Source organism: Marmota marmota, unplaced genomic scaffold (assembly GCF_001458135.2).
Source record: "Marmota marmota marmota unplaced genomic scaffold, marMar, whole genome shotgun sequence".
Taxonomy (NCBI): domain Eukaryota; kingdom Metazoa; phylum Chordata; class Mammalia; order Rodentia; family Sciuridae; genus Marmota; species Marmota marmota.
In genome coordinates this window covers 2,530,109-2,551,049 of record NW_026000241.1, presented here as the reverse complement: position 1 = coordinate 2,551,049, position 20,941 = coordinate 2,530,109, and the positions used below count along the sequence as shown (strand labels likewise).

General features: G+C 57.4%; 2 protein-coding genes across 3 annotated transcripts in view; both read right to left on the bottom strand.

Moving 5' to 3' along the window:
• Mri1 (methylthioribose-1-phosphate isomerase 1) overlaps positions 1-362 on the bottom strand; it is a gene marked incomplete at its 5' end in the record, with an annotated part of 5,930 nt that extends 5,568 nt beyond the window's left edge. The window contains 3 exon segments of the mRNA XM_048795339.1: positions 3-87; positions 89-118; positions 216-362. Coding sequence (XP_048651296.1) covers positions 3-87; positions 89-118; positions 216-362 — 262 coding nt within the window.
• A 1,457-nt stretch (positions 363-1,819) lies between these two features.
• Positions 1,820-15,252, bottom strand: Yju2b (YJU2 splicing factor homolog B). Of its 2 annotated transcripts, XM_015489131.2 has the most exons (10): positions 15,183-15,252; positions 12,329-12,445; positions 11,037-11,090; positions 9,741-9,823; positions 8,889-8,944; positions 6,465-6,525; positions 5,282-5,424; positions 5,024-5,196; positions 2,702-2,840; positions 1,820-2,515 (listed from the first exon to the last, which is right to left on the bottom strand). In XM_015489131.2, exons 2-10 carry the CDS (start codon positions 12,329-12,331, stop codon positions 2,040-2,042), a joined length of 1,188 nt encoding a protein of 395 aa, XP_015344617.1. In that variant the 5' UTR covers positions 12,332-12,445; positions 15,183-15,252; the 3' UTR covers positions 1,820-2,039. The 2 variants fall into 2 exon arrangements, with proteins under 2 accessions (XP_015344617.1, XP_048651246.1); XM_048795289.1 differs by lacking the exons at positions 6,465-6,525; positions 9,741-9,823; positions 11,037-11,090; positions 12,329-12,445; positions 15,183-15,252 and having other exon boundaries at positions 8,889-8,917.
• Positions 15,253-20,941: the final 5,689 nt, after the last annotated feature.

The following is a 20,941-nucleotide window of genomic DNA, read 5'->3' as shown; positions in this document are numbered from 1 at the left end:
GCCTGTCGCGCACGAAGTCCAGCCAGAGGGGCAAGGACCCCGGCCCCCGGCGCCCGCCTGGAGCTCCACGGCGAGGCTGAGGCAGCCCCACCAGGGCGATGGCCGGGGCGCCCCGCACCTGTGGCACAGGGCGGCAGGGGCTGCAGGGGCTGCAGGGGCTGCACGACGGCGCGCGATCCCCCGCCCCCAGCCTCGCCGTCCCCGCGTGGCCCCACCTTCATGGCGCGGATGGCCTCCCAGGCCTGCGTCACCGAGCCCACCGCTTCGTAGCGGCTCCGCTGGGGCAGCAGCAGCTGGTCGAGGATCTGCAGAGAGCCCCGCGAGTAGCGTATGGCTCCAGCGGCATGGCTCCGCCGCCGCCGTCACCGCCGCTGCAGCCACCGCGCACGCGGGGCGGGACCTCCCGGAAGAGTGCACATGCGCGTTCCAGCCCTACCCGAGGGACGCCCGGACCCGTGGAGGCAGAAGCCACCCCAGGCCCCTCGCCAGTTACCTGGCCCCTTGGAACCGCAAAACGCAGTCTCTGCGGAGCGCCTGGCCCCTGGCCTCTGACCGCACTGCGCAGCGGCCTCTGAGGTTTCTGGGTTTCACAGACGGGAGGCCCGCAAGCCGAAGTCCCTTGGTTCCGCAGGCAGGGCTCTGGGCCTCCACCCTTTAACTGGCAAGCCCCCCTCCCCCCAGGGCCAGCATGTGGCCTCCAGCTGACAGGAGTTGGAGTGGGGGGGTCGCATCATCATCCCAGAATCCTAGGCGGCAGGGTGTAGGCCGAGGCCACTACCTGGGGACTCCAGGACTCCCGGGGACTCCAAGGAACGGGCAAGCTCTTCAATGCTGCCCTAAGCCCTGTCCACCAGTGGAACAGCGTCCACTTGATGCTTCAAGCATAGCCCTTGCTGCTCTCCCACGGCTACTGAGATTTTAACGGGACACGTTTCTTCTCCGCCCTAATCTCAGGGGAAGCAGGGCTACCCTTCTTCCCATCCCGGCCACAGGCCTGTCCCTGAGCTCACGCCCCGCAGGCCCGAAGTCCTCCAGACCTCGGGGATGGCCTGGGAGCTCAGAAATAGTCTCCCAAATTAACAGGTGAATGACCACTCCAGACAGAGAATGTCACCCTTGACGCACTTCATTAAAGGCCCCCTGTCCCTGCTGGTGGGCAGAATCACAGCCTTTGGGACTGGAGATGCCCGTGTTTCTCCTTTGCTAGCAAAGTATAAAACCCGTTTCTCCTTTTTCTCAAAACGAGTCCCCACTGTTGGAATGGCATTGGAGACAGGCACCAGCGTTGGGCAACACAGTGGGAAGTGGGCGTGGCCAAGGGTGCCACTTCCCTGAAGGGGGTGGGGGAAATGCCAGTTTGGCTTGGATCTCAGTGCGGCATGGACAGGAGGCCTTAAATTTCACCGCTGTCTCCAGTGGCAAGACTGTGGATGCAAACATTAGGTGCTTAATCAGTGTTTGTCAAATGGTCTTTCTGCAGGTTGAGGGGAGGTGGCGGGCCACACGCCCTTGGAAAATGTCATTTTCTGGGCCACTTTCTGCCCCCTTTCCTTCAGAGCAACCCCTGGGGCCTTCCTCAAGACCCTTCCGTGTGCCTCTGCGCTGGGGGATGGTGACCAACAGCTCCTCCCGCACCTGCTCTGGATCCCAGATGCCCTAGGCCCCATCTGTGGCCATCTTGTCTGTTCCTCTGCTTGGACCACTCTCCACCCTCCACCCTCAGCTGGTGCTGCCTTTTCCAGGAAGGTGCCTGACCCCAGCCCATCTGTGCCACCACCTGGAAACCCTCACCCCGCGGGGAGCCAGATGGACAGAGCAGGACGGACAGCCCCTGGGCCTGTCCAGCGACCCAAGGCCGGGCAGAGAACAGGGCTTTAATGTGGAGATGCGGGTCCCACAAGGCACGAGGCCCTCACCAGGACCAAATAAATAGCAATCCATCGCTGAGGAGGGCAAGGGGGGAGGGGCGGCGAGGGGGCCTCCGGGGCGTGGGCCCGGGCCTCGGGTGCTCTAATGGCTGCGGAGGAGTCCAGTCCGCGTCATTCACTCTCGGAGTCAGAGTAGTCGGCCACCAGAGAGGAGCTCAGGCTGCCGGGCTGCGGTGTGCCTGGAGGGTCCGGTGCCTCCTGGGAGGAGCCTGATGGGGGCCGGGACTTGTCCTGACCGATCCCCTCCTGCCCCCACTGTCCGCAGGTCTTGGGGTTCGCTGTCTCCTCAGAGCCGTCCTGGGAGGACGCGGGTCTGTCCTGGGTGGTCCCCTGAGGTGCCTGCGGCTCCCTGGACTTGGTCTTCTCGGCCGTGGGCTGGGGGCTCCCGGGGACGTCTCGAGGCCGCCGCACGATGCCCAGGTCCTCCACGGTGATGGGGCAGCTGCTGGGTGCGTTCCTGCGGCCCTGGGCCAGCTTCTTCAGGACGCTGCTGGCCTTGCTGCTGGCGCTGCCGGGGCCCGGGGCGGAGGGGAACCAGGAGCGGCTGATGATCTCCGTGCGCTTGAGTTTCTGCTTGTCCTCGTAGGCTGCGGGGAGGGGATTGAAGAAGGGACAGGTGTGGCTCAGGGTAGGGCGTGGAGGCGCAGGCGCCAGCGAGGCCTGGCACCAAAAATTAAATAGCTCCTCGCAGCCCGCCACACCTTTCACGGCCAGGCACCCCCATCTCTGCGCCCCTCCTATGGCTGCCCCACCCCCGGGAGCCCCCAACTCACAGTCCAGGGTGTGGAACCTGAGCAGGGAGGCCAGCCTGCGGTCGTCCTCCGTCTCGGGCACCAGGGGGATGGCCAGGCTGGCCTTGGCCTGCAGGGCCTGGTCCCTCTCCTCCTCCTCCTGGATGGCTTTTTTCTTTTCCTGTGAGGGAGCAGCGGGGGGTCAAGGTCACAGCCCCTCCTCTCCCTGACCCGCCTCCAGCTCCTGGGTTTCAGGCTCCCCCTAGGTGTGAGGGAAGGGCCTCGCAGCAACCTGGATACAGGGGTCACTCTCCACGTGGGAGATGCCACTGTCACCCACACACAAACCAGGGCCCCTCTATTGTCCATCTAGACAAGACGGCCATGCTGCCCAGGGACGGCTGTGGCCCTGTAAGATGGATGGGGCTGGAAACACCTGCTGCCTGGTGTCGCAGCCGCTGTGGCTTCCTCTGGCCATGCCCCTCCTGTGCTGGTGGTGACGCTGGTGTAAGTCCAGCTGGAGAGAAGCACAGGGCGTGGCTACGTGCAGCACACAGTGCTGATGAGTGACTAGTGACCGTCACTGACTTGCGTATTTACTACACTGTGCTTTCTCTTTCTCTTTTGCAATGGGGTCTCGGGGTTGCCCAAGCTGGTCTTGCATCCCTGGCTCAAGTGATCCTCCTGCCTCAGCCTCCTGAGCAGCAGTTTGTTATTTTAGAGAGTACAATTTTTATTGGTGGTGTTGTTTTAGTACTGGGATTGGACCCAGGGGTTCTCTACCACTGAGCCACATCCCCGACCCTTTTAAAAAATTTTATTTTATTTGGAGACAGGGTCTCGCTGAGTTGCTTAGGCCTCACTAAGTGGCTGAGGATGGATATTAACTCACGATCCTGCCTCAGCTTCTTGAGCCGCTCAGATTACAGGCATGTGCCTGGCCCAGCCCTTTTTATTTTGAGACAGGACTCACTAAGTTGTCCAGGCTGGCCTTGGACTTGGGATCCTCCTGCCTCAGGCTGCAGAGTGGCTGGGATTACAGGTGTGCACACTGAGCTGCACTTGGAGTGAATTGGTTCTATTTACTATCATGAGTTCACTCTGATGCAGCCTCCGTGCCCCCTGCAGCCTCAGCACCTGGTGCATCACGGACTGGGTTGGCTACACCTCCTGCGGCAAGAGGCCCCGTGTGTGGCTCATCTAGCCATCAACTCTGGGTTAGTAAAGGCCTGATGTGCGCACAACAGAGAATCCATTAGCACTGCTCAGAATGCGTTCCTGTCGTGGGGCGAGGTGCAACTGTGTGCTCAGGATGCCACCTTGGCAGGGCCTCGTTAGGTTCTGGGAACCCAACAACAGGTAGACAAGAACCCTCGCTGAGCCAGGTGTGGTGGCCTGGCACACGCCTATAATCCCAGCTGTGCTGGTTCAGGAGGCTGAAGCAGAAGGATCACAAGTTCAAAGCCAGCCTCAGCCAAAGCGAGGCCCCAAGCAACTCAGTGAGACCCCATCTCTAAATGAAATTCAAAATAGGGCTGGGGAGGTGGCTCAGTGGCCGAGTGCCCCTGAGTTCAATCCCTGGTACCAAGAAACAAAACAGAAGCCCTTGCTGACATTGCAGTGGGTCAGCTGGGCAAAGCGGTAGGAGAGATAAGGACATGGGGTCGCGGGAAGGCAGAGGCAGGGAGGTCCGTGGGGAATGCGTGGAGGGCCAGGGGACGTCTCCCTGGGAAGTCACCTCTGGGAAGACCTCTGTGTGCAGGAACGCTGTGGGTTCTTCTAGGAGCAGAAGGAGCAGCTCATGCAGAGCCTACAGCAGAGGAGTGCTCCGAATGACAAGGAGGGGCGAGGAGGCTGCGTGGCCCAGGGGCACCAATGAGGGGCAGAGGGGGAGGCCCCCAGGGGGAGGCGTGGATCCGAGGGCCGTCACAGCATCAAGTGGGGTCGCTGGGGAACTGATTAGTTATCGGGGAGGTGATGGATCAATGCCCAGGAAATTGGGCCTGAGGAACCTGTTTGTCCCCTGTCATGCGAGGACACAGCCAGAAGGCACTATCTGTGAGGAATGGCCCTCCCTGGACACTCGTCCACCCGGGCCTTGGTCCTGGGTTTGCCAGCCTCAGGACTGTGAGCAGTCAAGGCCTGCTGTGGCCATGTCGCCGCCTGTGTTTCTGTTCCAGCAGGACGGGAGTGACCCACGGGTCAGAGGAGGACACTGAGGCTCTGGGGTGAAATGACCTGGGGTGTGGTGGGGTGCTGTGGTGGGGTGCTGGCTGATCCCGGCTCACAACCCACGCTCTCTGGCTCTACGCCTGCCCTGACGTCCCCGGAGCACCACCCTGTGCTCCTGACGGGGGCGCTCACCCGGAACCTCCGCCGCAGCATGCTGTTGAGGGCGAAGTCGTCCTTCCACGCGCTCTGGGCCTCCTGGATGTGGCTCAGCGTGGGCAGGGCCTTCTTGAGCGCGCTGCGGTCCGCCTCCCCGTGCTCCAGGCGGAACATGGCATCCGCCTCCAGCCTCTGCTTCTTCTCGTGCTCTGCAGGGACCACGACAGTGCAGCTTGGGCCCCGCTCAGGGCCAGGGCCAGGCAGCCGGGCATGCGCCGGGCAGGTGGCGCTCACCTGTGGTCAGCACCTGCTCGTTGGCCGCCATGTCCCAGCGTTCCTCCTTGCGCTGGGCGCCGCTCACGATCACATAGTCACAGTTGGCGGGGTCTGTCTGCATCTCGATGTAGTTGACGCACAGGTGGCATTTCATCCGAAACCTGGGTGAAGGCATGGGCAGGAGTCGGGATGCTGTGGGCACACCCAGGGACGCCCAGGGCCCCATTCGCTTCCTTCCATCCACCTGCGATACCCAGTAAGGACTTGCTGGGCACCGACCACGCACTCGGGCTGTGTCTAGGAGGAGGGCTGAGGGTGAGGTGTGGCCCTGCCCCTAGTGCCCTTCTGACAAAGAGGCCACCTTGGGTCCCAGGAGCAGCTCAGGGGTAGAGCACAGGCCTGGTGTGTGTCAGGGCCCGGGTTCCATCCCCAGCACCGTAGAAGGCCAACAGGAGGAAAGCACAGGCCGGGCAGGGGCCGGCTCCTTCACTCCTTCATCGATGTCTCTCCGCCTTCACTTCCTCGTGCACGAGCTCGCTCATTCAACAATCTGAGACAGGCTGCTCTGTGCCAGGCTTGGTGCCAGCTGCTGGGGACGCTGCTGGGCAGTGGAGCAAGCCAACCTGCTCCTTTTCAGGCAGTTCTGGGGTAGAGGCAGGCCCTCCCTGCTGGTGCAGGACAAGCGCTGCACCTGAGCCATCCCAGGCCTATTGGTTTTGAGACAGGGTCTTGAACTTGTGATCCTCCTGCCTTCAGCCCGAGTGGCTGGCATTACAGGCATGTGCCACTGCTGATGCTCCAGAGGGGGACGAGTCACAGAGGGGTCCAACAACTGCACACTGTCAGCAGCTGAGTGCCACTTAGCAAAGGCTTCTGTGAGGGTGGTGACCGAGGCACACCCGGTAGGGAAGCAGCCTGGAGGCCACGAGGAGGAGGTCCCCGGGTGGAGGGCACAGAGGGGACATGTACCTGAGGTGTGTGAGGGACGCAGGAGGCTGCAGGGGAACGAGTGAGGGGAGAAGGCAGAGGTGAGGAAAAGGCTTGGGGCTGACTGCGGGGGCGGGAGCCCTGGAGGACCCGGGGGAGGGGCAGGCTTGACTGACCGTGGGGAGGGGCTTCCGGAGCCTACAGAGAGGGCCAAGATCCCCCTTTGTGGTCCCCTAACCTGGCCCACACTGTTCCGGGTGCCAGGCGCTCCTACCTGTAGATGGGGGTCGTGTAGTAGTTGCCCACTTTCTTTTTCTCTGCATTGTACCGCACACCTGGGAGGGCAGGGAACAAGGCTCAGGCTGGGACCCGCATCTCCTCAGGATGGGGACAGGCAGGCCCAGCACTGGAGGGGCCTCGGAGGGCACAGACACCCACGTGGGAAAGGGGGGGTCCTGGCTGCACCCACACAGGCTCAAGACACAGCGGTGGGCCAGAGCCAGAGGGCCCGGGTTTGAGTCGGGCTCCACCACCGGCCACAGGCACTCAGGCTGCGCCCTGCCCTCTGGGCCTGTTTCCCAGGATCCACCGCCTGCTGCTGAGGGCCCCTGAAGCCAGCCAGAAGAGGGCACAGGGGCTGGACAGGGCTGGCACTCGGCAGGTGTGTAAGAAGGTCGGCTTTTATTACCTGTTTAGAAAAACGGTCAGAATTCTTTGTCCTAGTTAGGTAATCTGTATTCTTTTTTAAAATATTTTTTAGTTGTCAATGAAACTTTATCTGATTCGTGATTTCTATGTGGTGCTGAGGATGGAACCCAGGGCCTCACACATGCAGGCGAGTGCTCTGCCACTAAGCGTCTCCTCTGGGGACTCCTAACAGGAACTGGGGACTAAAACCCGGGTGTGAGTCCGGCCCACCACCGACCACCCAGCCCCAGGTAATCGGTATTTCTGACTTCTGACTCTGTTCAAGGCTTGCACCTGGCAGGCAGAGCAGGCTGGTGGCTGGTATGGCCTGCGGTTTACTTTCCTGGGCGGCTGCCTTAGTTCAGGCTGTGGGATGCACCGTGGCGCCAGGCTGAGGCCCAGTTTCCCCTCCTGTCTTGTGACAGGAACTATAACCAGCCCCTGGGCCCAATCTCTGTCCTCTAAGTGCCTGGAGGCTTATGAGGTAGGTGCCCAGCTGGGTCTGATTAGAGGGACACGGGACTCACTCGTTCCTTTTGGCAATGAGGTGGCCTGTCCCCTTCCTCCTGCAGTTCTAAGGCCCTAGAGCGAGGGCTGGGCCCTCCTGACCACAGCTGCTGACTCCTGCACGGGGAGCTACTCCGGCCAGGTGCCGTGCAGAGGGCTGGCTGAGCCGGAGGCGCTCACCCCTGGGCCGTGCCCTGAAGGATGCGTGCGGGCTTCCCAGCACAGCATTACGACACAGGCACCTTGGTTTTCTTCCGTGGTCCCTGGCTCCTAATTCCTCCCATGGCCCATAGAAATGAAAATCTCTCCTCCCTGCTGTGGGTCACTCAGCCTCTACCCCTCCCCAGCCTTTCTGCTCTGGAGCTGGCCCTGAAGAAACTCTTACCCAGCCCTGTCCAACGGGAGGTCACGAGACCCTCCCCACCCCCCGAGGGTCCTGCCCTATACCCGGAGGAGGAATGCTGAGAGGCCAGGAGGAAGCCGGACGGCAGGCCTGTCTGTCAGCAAACTCGCCGCGCAGTGACGTTTCTGCAGGAACCAAAGGGTCAGGGTTTGGAAGCTTGAGCTTCCTGGAGGTGGCACCCCGGGAGCTCACGCCCCTTCCCACTCCCTCATCCCACGCGGCTCTGCTTCCCTGGCAGTGCTGGGATCAAACCCAGGCCTCACATGTGCGCGGTGAGCATGGGAGTGCGTCCTCCCCTGAGCGCCCCCAGAACTAATAAATGCGTGAGTATATTATTGTTTTTGTGCTGGGGACTGAACCCGAGGGTGCTTTACCACTGAGCTACATCCCCAGTCTTTCATTTGTATTCTGAGACACGGTCTCACCAAGCTGCGCGGGCTGACCTCCAACTCGTGATGCTCCTGCCTCACCTCCCGAGCAGCTAAGAATACAGGGGTGTGCCACTGTGCCAGGCTCCACGTTTGAGTCACATTTCCTGCGTTCTGTGAGCCACTCAAGCAAATCAATTGACCTCAAAGAGCCCTCACATGTGGAGTCAGAGCTGATCTGTGCTCCCTGGCGAGCGGGGAGAGCCAGGGCCCCGCCAAGGCCTCACAGAGGCTGAGCCCTCCCGCCTGCTCCTGTGCACCCCCAGGGTCCAGGGATAATGGCGCAGTGAGAATGCTGGAAGCTGGCCCGCACCAGCCCTCCGCACGGACCACGTGCTGTGTCAAGCACCGTGTGTAGCTCACCAGGTGGGCCCTTGTTTACAGACAGGTAAACTGAGGCACAGAGGCTAGTCTCCTGCTGAGGGTCAGCCAGGTAAGAAGTGGCAGAGACGGGATTTCAACCAAGGGCCCAGAGACTTAATGGCTTTGCAACCTGGGTGTCTGTTCCCCACTTCCTGATTAGGAGTTCACAGGGGAGATGAGCCTCCCAGTGCCCCGCATGCAAGTGGCTCCCTGTCTGCAGGGCTGAGGGGGGGAAGGCAGGGAGAGAGGGCAGGGGGAAGAGCAGAGGAGGGAGGGCAGGGGGAGGGCAGGGGGGCGGGCCGCAGCTCACCCATGCCGATGTGGTTCTTGCAGCCGTCGCACCAGATGTTATACGGCATCTCGAATCTACAGAAACAAATAATTTCTTTTTGCTTTTTGCTCCTAGATGTTATTTTTTATCCTCGTTAGTTATACATGCCAGCAGAACGTGTTTTGTTGTACACAAATGGAGCCCAACTTCCCGTTCCCCTGGCTGCACACGATGCGGAGTCTCAGGGGCCAGGCAGTCACACACAGGGTGATCTGGCTTTGGCTTGTGGGGCAGGGTCTTGCTCTGCTGCTCGGGCTGGCCCTGAATTCCTGGGGCTCAAGTGATCCTCCTCCCTCAGCCTCCTGAGCAGCTGGGACCACCGGGGTGGCCACCGCACCTGGCCTGGCTTGACTCTGCCTCCCTGTCCTGCAGGTCTCTGCACCGTGGCTCTAGACTCCTGTCCAGAGGGGAGTCTGTGGCCGCAGCCCTGGAGTGAAGGCCTGCTTTGGGCAGTCAGTGGGACACAAGGGAGGGACAGCGTGGCAAGTGTGGGCCTCGGCCTCCGGAGGCCTGGCGGGCGTCTGCTTCCTCTTCTGAAGTCCATGCACTGCGCCGGGAGGACAGAGGAGGCCGGGCTCGTGTGCTGGAGGCAGAGTCCAGCCGTACAGGACCTGCCAGTCCTTCCCAGGAACTCCCCAAGACACAGGAGGGCCCGGGCCTGCCCTCCATGCCCAGCAGAGGCCTGAGGACGAGCCGGCACTGACGGTGTTGATTCCGTCGTGCAGCAGGAGTGGACCGAGACGGGGCTTTCTGCCTCACGGAATCAGGCCCCACAGCACTGGGCCCATGAGAGGTGCTGAGCCTGAGGCCAGGGTGGTGCCAGGGTCTTACCGGATGACGAGGATGCCTTGGGACAGCTTCCGGGCCCGCTCCCGAAGCGGATGGCTGTTGTGGTATCGATTGAGGGAGCCATGCTGTGGGCAAGAGCGAGAGTCAGCACTGTGGGGTGGGCAGCTCAGGTCCTCTGCGGTCCACTGCTCTGGGCCAAGAGGCCGGCGGGGCAGAGAGGCCTGATTGTCCTACCGCGTGTGGGGGGTGGGGTTGTCAGAGGCGGCAGGGGAGGCACAGAGGTCTCAGGGAAGCAGGGGACCTGGAATCAGGACTTCAGCTGTCTCTCCGTATCCCCAGGGTGGGCTCCCGGGCCTCAGGGACACCCCAATCTGTGTGTGTTTGAGTCTGGTATAAACTGGTGTAGCGAAGGACCCACGCGAGTCCCACATGCTTAAATCAGCACAAGAAGCTAACACAGGGCATGCTCAGCACAGAGCCACTGGGTCCCCTGGTGGTTCCCAGTCTGCGGTTGGTGAATCCAGGGACAGGGAACCCGCAGGTGGAGGGCCGCTGGGAGGGCCAACAGTCCTGCTCCCGTTTCTGAGCTGAGGGAGTGACATGGGCAAGGAACCTCAGTTTGCCCTTCTGGGCCTCAGTTTCCCCGTGTATCAGCGGGGCTACTGCTCACTATCACCTGCAGGTCTGGTGGGAGGGTTGGGAGAAAGGACCGCAGTGCCAAATGCTCACTCGGCACTCTACATGAGTGACCTCATTAATCACCCAAGGATTCTGTGAGCTCAGGTTGTACTTTCCTTCAGAGTCACCACTCCAGAAAGGAGGAGTGCTGGGCCCGGGAACGCGTGCTGGGGTCCTTGGGCCTAACTTAAGTGCCTTCTGCATGGGGAGGCGGCCATCAAGTCAGATGAACACCCCTGCCCTGGGGAGAGGACGTTCTAGTTGGGGAGATGAATAACATGCAAACAAATGAATCACATGCCAGGAGTTAAAATGGCGGTGGAGATTAAAGAGAAGCAGCAGGTGATGTGGTGGAGAATGAGCCAGTGATCAGGGAAGACCTCTGCAAGGAGCCTCAAGGAATACAGAAGATTGGTGTCACAAGGAGGAAAAGGTTCCAGGTGCAGGAGCTGGGGCCGGGAGGGCACTGGATCTGACCCAGAGTCCGTGTGCTCAGCCCCACTCGGGCACAGATGGCAAGGTCACTGAGACACCCACACGTTACCAGGGATGAAGAAGACTCTAGAGCAGACCTTGGGGCTCCCATCCTGGCCCCAAGTTCACGGGCACAGCGTGAGTCTCTGCTGAGGGACGTGGAGGAGGCAGGGAGCCCGCACTCACCTTCTCGGGGTTGAAGTCTGGAGGGTAGTACTTGTTGACACCTTTCCTTTCACCCTGGAAAGCAGAAGAGCCGTGACTGGGAGAGGGCCTGCAGGAGACCTGCCCGTGCCGCCTCTAGGGACAGGACCTCCTACAGGACTGGGTCCAGCGTCTGACCAGGCAGTGGCTGCCTGGTGACAGGCCCTCTGTTGTCGCACTGGGAAGTCCCACAGGAAGTCTCACACTTCACTGTTTGGGGACCATGGCTAACAGTAAGAAACGCAGAGGGCCACTGGCTTACAGTGGTCCCACTCACGACAGCAAGTGCTTGACCTCGGAGCTGCAGCCCCAGGCCCTGGACTAGTGATTTTTGACTTTACAACAGTGCAAAAGTCATGTGCTTGAAAGCTCAGAGTGAAAACCACACTGGAGATTTTGCAAGTGAATCTCGCCACAGGCCATGATATTCCTGTGAGCCCATCTCCTGATGCTGAGGGCCCAGTCACCCTGGGATCTGAGGGTGCGCTCCCTGCCAGGCTGGAACGTGGGCTGCCACGCAGACTTGGCACGTGTTGACCTCTGGTGTCTTCACCACAGTAAGCCGAGCGCTTCCGCTTTTAACGTCACCACTGTGCAGACACACACGTAACGCAGCTGAAGCCCAGGTCTCATCAGGGATCACGAATGCTGGCACATGTCCTTGTAAACGCTGGCATCACCCGCCCAATGGACCTAAAGACCCCTCAGAGCGCGGCTTCTCAAACCTGGCTGTGCGATTTGACTGTACAGCCACCTAAGGTGCTTCAAAAGTACGGACACCAGGACCCACTTGGGCATGGTGCTTGGACACTGGGCCGTTCAGCAGCTCCCAGGAAAGGAACCACAAAGCCCAGGAGACACACATTCCAGGAACACACCTCTCAACAACCGACAGACGGAAATGACCCAAGTGTCCATCAACAGATGACAGATTTCAAAAACGTAGCCCAGGTTAGGGACGTAGCTCAGTGGCAGAGTGCTTGCGTGGCACGTGTGAAGCCGAGTTCCATCCCCAGCACCACCCAAAGAAAGTCCCTGGGTGACCATTTTAGTGCATAACGAAGGTTCAAGCCTACCACACCAAAAGACCACAATCTGGAGTTTGAAATCACCAATTACGCAGAATCCCACCATCTTGCACAATTAAAGTGCACCGATTAAAAATATGGAAAAAAATTACTTCCTTAGAGCTTGTGGAGGAAGAGGACAGGGCCACTCTGGGGACCCCACAAAGACCCAGAGCAAACCACAGGGAGCACAGGCTATCTACTCACCATCTTGGGAGCTGTCTAGGGTCCTTGCCCTCGAGGCGGTCAACCCGGAGTTCCTCTGTCACTGCGTGGACCAGTCCTGCCGTCCTGCAGGGCCTGGCAAAGGGACCTCAGGCTTCCCTGCAAAGAAGTCAAGAGGTGTGGGCTGGCGGTGCTGCTGGCTCCCAGGAGCCTCCTGCCAGGTGCAGGCAGCCTCTGAAGGCAGTGCCTGTGGGATCTGAGAGAGTCCGCGCCACGCTGTGGCCACCTGTACCTCACACCTCACCCTTCTCATCCCCGCTGGACCCCGACAAGGTCCAGCTCCCGTCAACTCTTTCCTAAAACACAGGGAGTCCTATTTCTGCCCTCAATTACACTCCCAAGGCTCCCCCCACGGTGGTCAGGGGGACTTCCTGGAATAGGCGTGGATGTGACAGTCTCCCACGGAAGCCCCTCCAGCAATTCCCGTTCCTTTAGAATCAATTTGTGGGCCCTGCCTGCCTCTCGGAGCCGTCTGTCTCCCTCTGGCTCCTGTGTCCCAGCGCTGGCTTCCTGGCCTGCCACAGTCTTCCTCTGCCCCTCCTTCTTGTGTTCTGCAGTGCTGGGGCTGGGACCTGGGCCTCGTGCATGCTGGGCCGGCGCTCCACCCCGAGCTGCACCTCAAGACGTGGGTTTTGTTTTTTTTCCTCTGCCCTGAATGCTCTTCCACAGGCCACGTGCTGTCAATGCACCTTACAGGCTGTCATCTTGGTCAGGTGGCCTGTGCCGTGCGCACCCCACACAGGGCCTGGCCCTAGTGGATGCTGACTGGAGACTGAATGAAACAACTGATGGAGGTTTCAGAAGTGTCCACTGGGGTGACCCAGGTACTAAATGTGCAGGCTGGAGGCGGCAGGCTCCCCCCAGGGTTTACAGGAAAGACTTTTAGGTCAAATAAAAGGAAGTTCTGGTTTACATTAAAGAGTTCACAGCCAGGCGAGGTGGCCCAAGCCTCTAATCCGGGCGGTGGCTCGGGAGGCTGACATAGGAGGATCGCAAATTCAAAGCAGGCCTCAGTAACTTAGCAAGGCCCCTAAGTAGCTTAGTGAGACCCTGTGTCAAATGAAAATAAAAAAGGCTGGGGATATGGCTTGGTGGTTAAGCACCCCTGGGTTCAATGCCTGTTACCAATAAATAAATGAATAAAGGCCAGATAGTTAATGTTTCTGGATTTTTGGCCCAGAATGTCTGTGCCCAACAACTCAAAGCTCTCCTCAGAGCCAAACTAAAGATACGCAAATGATGGGCATGGCTACAGTCTAATAAAAAATTTTATTTATGGACTCAAAATTCACATTTGAAATTGCTATTATCTGTCACAAAATATTATTCTTTGGATCTGTCCCCACAATGATTTAAAAATTTAAAACCATTCTTTACTTGAATATTGTACAAAATCAAATGGGCCGAGTTTATCAGCTCTTGCCCAAGAATCACGAAGACTGGTCTCTAACTACCTATTTAGCCTACTTATGTACATGCTGTTTAAAGATTTTTTTAAAATTAATTTTGATGATAATGGAGTTTGAACCCAGAGGAGTTTTACCACTGAGCTACATCCCCATTCCTTTTTAAATTTTGAGACAGGATCTCTCTCAGTTGACCAGGCTGGCCTCCAACTTGGAATCCTGCCTCAGCCTTCGGATTAAAGGTGTGCACCACCACACAGAGCATGTTCTCTGATGTTCACTGAGGGGCAGACAGGGTGGGGTCTGAGGAGGAGGAGGAAGAAGAGGAGGAAGAGGAAAAGGAAGAGGAGGAGGAGCTGATACAGCTAAGTTTAGTCTGTATTATGCTACTATTATCTCTGGATAACCAATTAGGACACGGATGGGGGTGGAATCTAGTAAGTTGCCCAGCCTCAGAAGCTGATAGCAAAGATTCTAAGGGAGTGGGGGTAGGGGTTTGCGCAATGCCCATGATGTAAACTGTTCTGCCATTTCCTTGAAACTATTTTAGTATGTGTCCCTTTGAATGGGACTTTTCCAAGGTCTGTTCAACCCTAAAAAGTCCTTTTTACCAACGAAATAACTTAAGTGCCCATGCAGGCTTTGGGGGGGTCACAGCTCCCTGGGCTTAAATCCCAGCTCCACTCCTTACCAGCTGGGTGACCTTGTGGTCAGTGTCTGAGTTTCCCTGGGCTTTTGAAGAGTGGATGATGAGGACAGTGGATGACTTTGGGGGTTGCTGTGGATGAAGTGATGCACGGGAAGTGCTTTCACAGTGTTAAACACGCAGCTCACAGGAGCTGGGTGTGTGTCTTCAAGTGTTTTTACCCCCCCCAGTGAGTGGCACTGACAAGGCCACAGGACGATGGGTGGAAATCCGATCTTCAGTGTCAAGAGTACTGACCCCATTTGCCCAGAGTCACAGTGTGAATTTGGATCTGGCATCTGCGGAGTCCTAGATGCTTGACGTAAACTGCGGATTCTCTGTGAGCCTCACTTTCCTCCCGTGTAAAACGGGGGTTTATAAAAAGCATCCACCTGCTAAGGCTGCCTAAAGACCAGGTGGGCTGCAGTGTCGGGGCAGCGCCCGAGGTCGAGGTCAACGGTGGAGTTTTAGTTCTCCTACCCACCGTCACCACTTCACCACGGCTTGGCAAGGTAGGGGCTGGCTGGTCTCATTTTCCAGAGGAGAAAACGGAGCGGCCCTTGAGGCACCGTAGGGGCCAGGGCAGGGTAGGGGGCGCCGCTGGAGCCCTGTGAACTTGGGTCAGGCGACGCGGCCGGCACCTCAGAGCCCCACTTCCCCCGAAGCACCGTCCGCAGGTGGGCGGTGGCCAGACCTCCGGCTCCACGCAGCCAGCCCACCCACTCACCAGCACACCAGCGCTTACCTGCCCTCCTGCTGACGTCACGCCGCGACTGGGCCCGGAAGCGCGCCGGGCCGGCCAGGGAGCGGATCGCCTCGCCCCGCCTCACGCCGGCGTCCCCGTCACGCGGGAAGGGCAGCACGTCACGCTGATTGGCTGGCTGCCGAATACGACTCGCCCTCTCAGCCCCTGGAGTGGATCAATTCAGGACTGCCCCGCCCAACCGCACATACGTCACGGTGCCCCACCCCGTCCCCGCCCACTCCGCGAGGCCCAATCCGAGGCCCTCCTCCCGACACCGCCCACCAGGAGCTGCGTCCAGCTCGCTGAAGCCGGAGAAGCCAGGAGGGCTCGCTTGAGCAAGGTCCCCGAGTCAAACCAGCCAGCCGCCACCGCTGAGCCACACCTCCAGCCCAGTCTCTGTTTTTGAACAGCTAGTAAACTAAGAATTGTTTTTCCTTTCCTTTTTTTCTTTTTTGGTACAGGCAATTGAACCAGGGGCTCTCAACCACTGAGCCACATCCGCAGCCTTTTTGTATGTTTTATTGAGAGACAGGGTCTCGATGAGTTGCTTAGGGCCTCTCTAAGTTGCTGAGACTGGATTTGAACTTGCTGTCCTCCTGCCTCAGCTTCTGGAGCCGCTGGGATTACAGGACAGCACCACCATGCCCGGCTTTTGTTTTTCCATTTTCAAGTGATTGGGAGGGGGGAAAAAAAAGTTTTATTTCTTGTGAAAACAATAAACTTAGATTCCATCGTCCGAAAATAGTTTTAATGGAGTACAACCACACCTACTCACTGACCTATTACCTATTACCAGGGCAGAATTAAATGGTTGCAACAGAGAGTGTGTGGGCCACAGAACCTCAAGTATTGAATATCTGCCCCTTTATGGAGGTGGGCAGAAGCTTGCCTGAGAGCTTCCAGACCAGCTGAGGGCGCTTTCTGCAAAGGGGAGGAGAGGCTTTTGAGAACTTTTTTAGCGTGTAGGGCCCACCAGCATGTGCTTGGTAATTTTGTGTAAGGGATGTTATCAGGCATCTGCTGTCTGCCAAGCCTCAGGGATTGAGAGAGGAAAGGACATACCCTTTTTCTGCACCATCAGGCAGATAACTGACAATTTATCACAGGCAGTGTGAGAAGTGATGACAATGCTAATCACCCATGATATTATTTCCTGCCAGGTTTTATCTGTTCTATTTACCCTCACAGGTAAATTCTCATGTAATCATGGTGCTTCATACTGGGCTGGGCATGGGCTGCTCAATAGGCATCACCCACTCACTGGGTACTGACCTCAACGCTCCTAGGAGGTGGAACTTCTTTATTGTTCCCATTTTATAGATTAGGAGATAGGTTCAGAGAGGTTAATCAACTGGCTCAAACTCACACAGCTAGCGAGGAATGGAGGTCAGTTATATCTGCTGATGCTGAACCTTGTGCTCTTGTCGTCTGAGCTATACTTTGAATCTGTAGGAATTAAACATAAGGGACATGGGAACTCAGAGGAATCTTAACATGAGTCAGAGGTGGTTTGGGTGTAGGCAGGAGTGAGGTCCACCTGTAGGAAGTGACCTCTGAGCTGGATGATGAGTGAGGCTGAAGAAGGGCAGGCAGAATGGTGGCGAGCTCACAGGTCCTTCAGCCTGAGCTAGAACTGCATCCCACCCCAGGAATCTCACTTGACACATCTGGACTTTGACTGAGCCCTTGTCCTTTACCTGAACCAAGAGGTAGTGACTATAAAGGTACAAAATTTCACTTGACATTGTGGGCAGTGTTTTGGGGGAGGGGTGTGTGAAGCCTTGGTTTTCAGGGTCATGTGGAACCTCAGAGTTCCTCCTCTTATACAGGCAGGTGAGGGAACCAGTAGGTCAGCCTGACACATGAGGAGGCCTTCCTAAAGATCCAAGTGCTGAGCCTGGCTTTGAACTCCCGATCCTCCTGAGCTGATGGGATGACAGGCATGCACCACCAGCCCAGCCCATCTTTTTGAGACTGGCCTCACTAAATTGCCAAGACTGGCCTTGAACTTGGGGGTCTCCTGTCTCAGCCTCCTGAGTTGCTGGGATTGCAGAATGAGCCACAGCTCCCGGCTTAGTCAGGTCTCTTCTAAGAGAGAGACCACAGTCCATCACTGAGAGCATCTTGGGAAGAGGGGAAGGGGGACACGAGGGAATGACATTCTGTTTCCAGTGACCTCGGTCACCACCTGGAGACCTCACCCAGCACTTAGAGAAGGGTCCACCACCTCCTGAAGGTCCCCCCAACCACATACCTCTGGAGGTTCTCAGGACATTTTAACACTGCCACCCTGGGCACGAGGCGTCACCATGAATTTTGTTGGGGACGATTGTTACAGAGCTGGGGCCTTCTGAGAAACTGAGGCAGTGTGAAGACCCCCTTCAAACCCTGATTTTTGTGACCAAGTCAGATTTCAGACATGTCACTCAGAGTAACAGGAAAGAGTTTATTGAAGGGACAGAGAAAAACGAAAGGGGGCCAGGTGTGGTGGCACACGCCTGTCATCCCAGCAGCTGGGGAGGCTGAGGCAGGAGGATCATGAGTTCAAAGCCAGCCTCAGCAACAGCGAGGCCCTAAGCAACTCAGGGAGACCCTGTCTCTAAATAAAAGACAAAGTAGGGCTGGGGATGGGGCTCCATGGTTGAGGGCCCGAGTTCAATCTCCAGTAACCTCTGGAGGGGAGGGGGAAGGAAAGGAGACCCTCTGAAGGGAGAGGGTGTGTCCTCTCAGAGAGGAGAGGGGGAGTCTGTCTCTCCTGCATCCCAGTTTTATTGGGGGTCCCAGAGAAGTTTCCAGAGAGTCCTGCCCACATCCACTTCTTGACTTTTGGCTGACAGAAGGACAAACTTAGATTTTCAAGTCCCTACTCTCATGGTGATTCTAGGTTACCTTGGCCCATACTGACGGGTTGTAATTGGATTCTCTCTCTCTCTCTCTTTGTAGTTGTAGATGGACAGAATGCCTTTATTTGTTTGTTTTACGTAGCGCTAAGGATTGAACCCCGTGCCTCACACATGCTAGGCAAGTGCTCTGCCACTGAGCTACAGCCCTCTAATTGGATTCTTTTTTTTTTTTTTAATATTTCTTTCTTTTTTTTAGTTATAGTTGGACCCAATGCCTTTATTTATTTATTTATTTTATGTGGTGCTGAGGCTCTGTTAGACCAGGACGCAAGAAAAGACCACTGACTCCAATTAAAATCAAATTAAAGCAAGCTTATTATTTCGACCGGCCGGGCTGCCTCTCCCACCCAAAACTGCAGGAACAAGACAGCAACCCCAGCTTTCCTGCAGCCCAGCTTTATAGCCCAGAAAGTTACACAAAGGGGGGTTACAGATAATAAAACTCTGACGAGCATCACACTAATGGTAGTTTACATTTTTGCTGGCCCCAACATCAGAATTTATGAGGATCATTAGAGCCTCAGAGAGGGTCGTTGTCTGGCCAGGGAAGGCCAGGATTTATGAGGTGTCACTAAGGTTTCAGAGAGGGTCAGAGAGCCAGGCATGGGTGGATTCAAGGCACAGGCAGGCATTCCAAGCAGGTTCAGAATTTGCAGTAATTTATAGTAAAACTGAAACTATCTTTTCATGGCTTTGTGGAGATGGCTCCTAATTTTAAGAAAAGATCAGGTTGGGTCTATCAGCTCAAACCCAGGGACTCCCACGTGCTAGGTGAGCACTCTACCCCTGAGCCCCAGCCCAGCCCTCTATGTGGATTCTTAACCACACATTCTCCCAGGTTTTGTGGGGAGGATTTCAGGATCCCGTCACAGTAGCCTGCTGGGTCCTCCCCTCGGCATTACCTTGGCTGCATTTCCGCTGCAGGTCCAGGTGGCCTGTCCACGGAAGCCAGGCAGGGCTGCAGGTAGATTGCTTCTGGAACAGAAATCGTGTGTGGGATCAGCATAGTGGCGGCCACTTTATAGAATTATTCCCTTAACCTCGTGTCCTAGCGTTCTCATCTATCTGCCCCCCAACAGAATCGCATTCACACCATGGCGGTGCCTTGGGAGTGCTGGGTCCCTGGGAGCGCTGGGTGCTCCTCTTGGCCCTGTTACCTGTCGATTTCAGTTGACCTGCTGTGTGACGCTAAGGACTTGGCCATTTCTTGGAACCTACTGTTCTTGAAATTCCAGAAAGCAAAGAACGGAGACAGACACTCAGAGCATTTGGGGCGACTATCTAAAAAAGGCCTTTGAAGCGATAACCCAGGACGTCATTACTCAGGGCTGGGAAGAGGGCCCAAGGGGGCTCCCCGCTGCCAAGGCAGGACCTGAGGGGCAGCCCCTCCTGTCCTCTGGTGGCTCTGCTGCGGTGGCCCTGCGTTCACCACTGAGCGCCCACAAACGTGAGCAGACCTCGTGACCCTCGGGGCCTGTCTTGTGTTTTGTTTTGGTACCAGGGTTGGAACCAGGGGTGCTTAACCACTGAGCCACGTCCCAGCCCTTTTACATTTGATTTCTACTTTCGGACACGGTCTTGCGGCTTTGCTGAGGCTTCTGCCCCTGCCTCCCCAGTTGCTGGGACTGCAGGCCTGTGCCACCCTCTGATGCCTTCCTACCAGCCCAAGGAAACGGGATGGCATGCACAAGGGTCTTCACAGGGGCTTAGAAAGGCTGAAGTGTGGAAAGCAGGGCCGGCAGATGCCCTCTGGGTGACCAAGAGTGTCGCAGGAAGCAGAGGAGAGCACAAAGGGCACCTGGGGAGGGCGAGTCCCCAAGTCCCTAGGAGACCAGCCTTAGGAGTCCCCAGCCCTGTCTGAAGCCGGGTGTGGACACTTCAAAGGGAGCAGGTGGGCTCTGGACTGTTATTCACAATCCCCAAAGTAGGGGCCTGGGGCTAATTAGATTTCCTGCGGAAGGGCTGGCCAGGCCAGGCCGGAACAGCCCTCTCCCAGCATGGCCTTCTCCTGATGATGTTCTTATCACTTCATTTTACACCCAGGTCTGGCCTGGCCATCGCCAGAGCAGGGCACAGCTTGCCTGTCTGCTCCGTCTGTCCCCTTTACTACTTTCAATGCTGACTCGGATCCCGCCTGGGTCTGTACGCAGGCACGTGGAGCACTTACGAAGTGTTCACCTAAAACTAGTGACCCCAAGTTCCTCGGCTCTGAATTCACCTGACTTATTTTGTCTCCCCTCGAGACTGAGCCCAGGTGGCAGCCTCCCGTCCCAGGACCCTGCAGGGACACCTGGGCGACTCCAGTCGCCGTCCCACACCTTCCAGGATCAAAGGGTGCAGTTGTGTTCTGGGACTGAGTCAGCCCTTTTGCAGGATCCCAGATCTGAGGGGACACCCTGAGCGACAGGCGAAGGTGGCTCTCTCAGGGGACAAGACTGCTCCTTAGATCCAACAGGAGCTCTGAGGTGGAACTGGATTCCGCATTTGGCCGCTGGGCTCTTGTCTCCCAAATGTTGAAGAATAGAATCCAAACGCAGTGAGACAGCCGCCCCCCACCAAAAGAGCAAATGCTTGATGAGCCAGATGCATCATTAAGGAGACCCTTAATGGGAGACCCTCTCCAGGACTCTCTAACGACAAAGACACAGATAAAAAACAGATCCCCAGGGCCTGTTCCCAGCAGGACTAGTTCTCCCCCACCTCACACCTGTGTGTCCCCCTGACAGCTGCAGAGCCACTTAGGCAGGATCAATGTGGGAGACCCAGATGTTGCTTGGCGCAGGGCAGGACGCAGGGCTCACCACCCAGCCCCCCCCACAAAACAAGAGCACACGCACAGCACCACAAAGCACACAC

Coding starts and splice junctions, on each gene's coding strand:
- Yju2b (XM_015489131.2), bottom strand. Junction 6,526..8,888: donor CAAGAACCACATCGGCATGG/GTGAGCTGCGGC, acceptor CTGCCCTCCCAG/GTGTGCGGTACAATGCAGAG. Junction 5,197..5,281: donor CGAGCAGGTGCTGACCACAG/GTGAGCGCCACC, acceptor TGGTCCCTGCAG/AGCACGAGAAGAAGCAGAGG.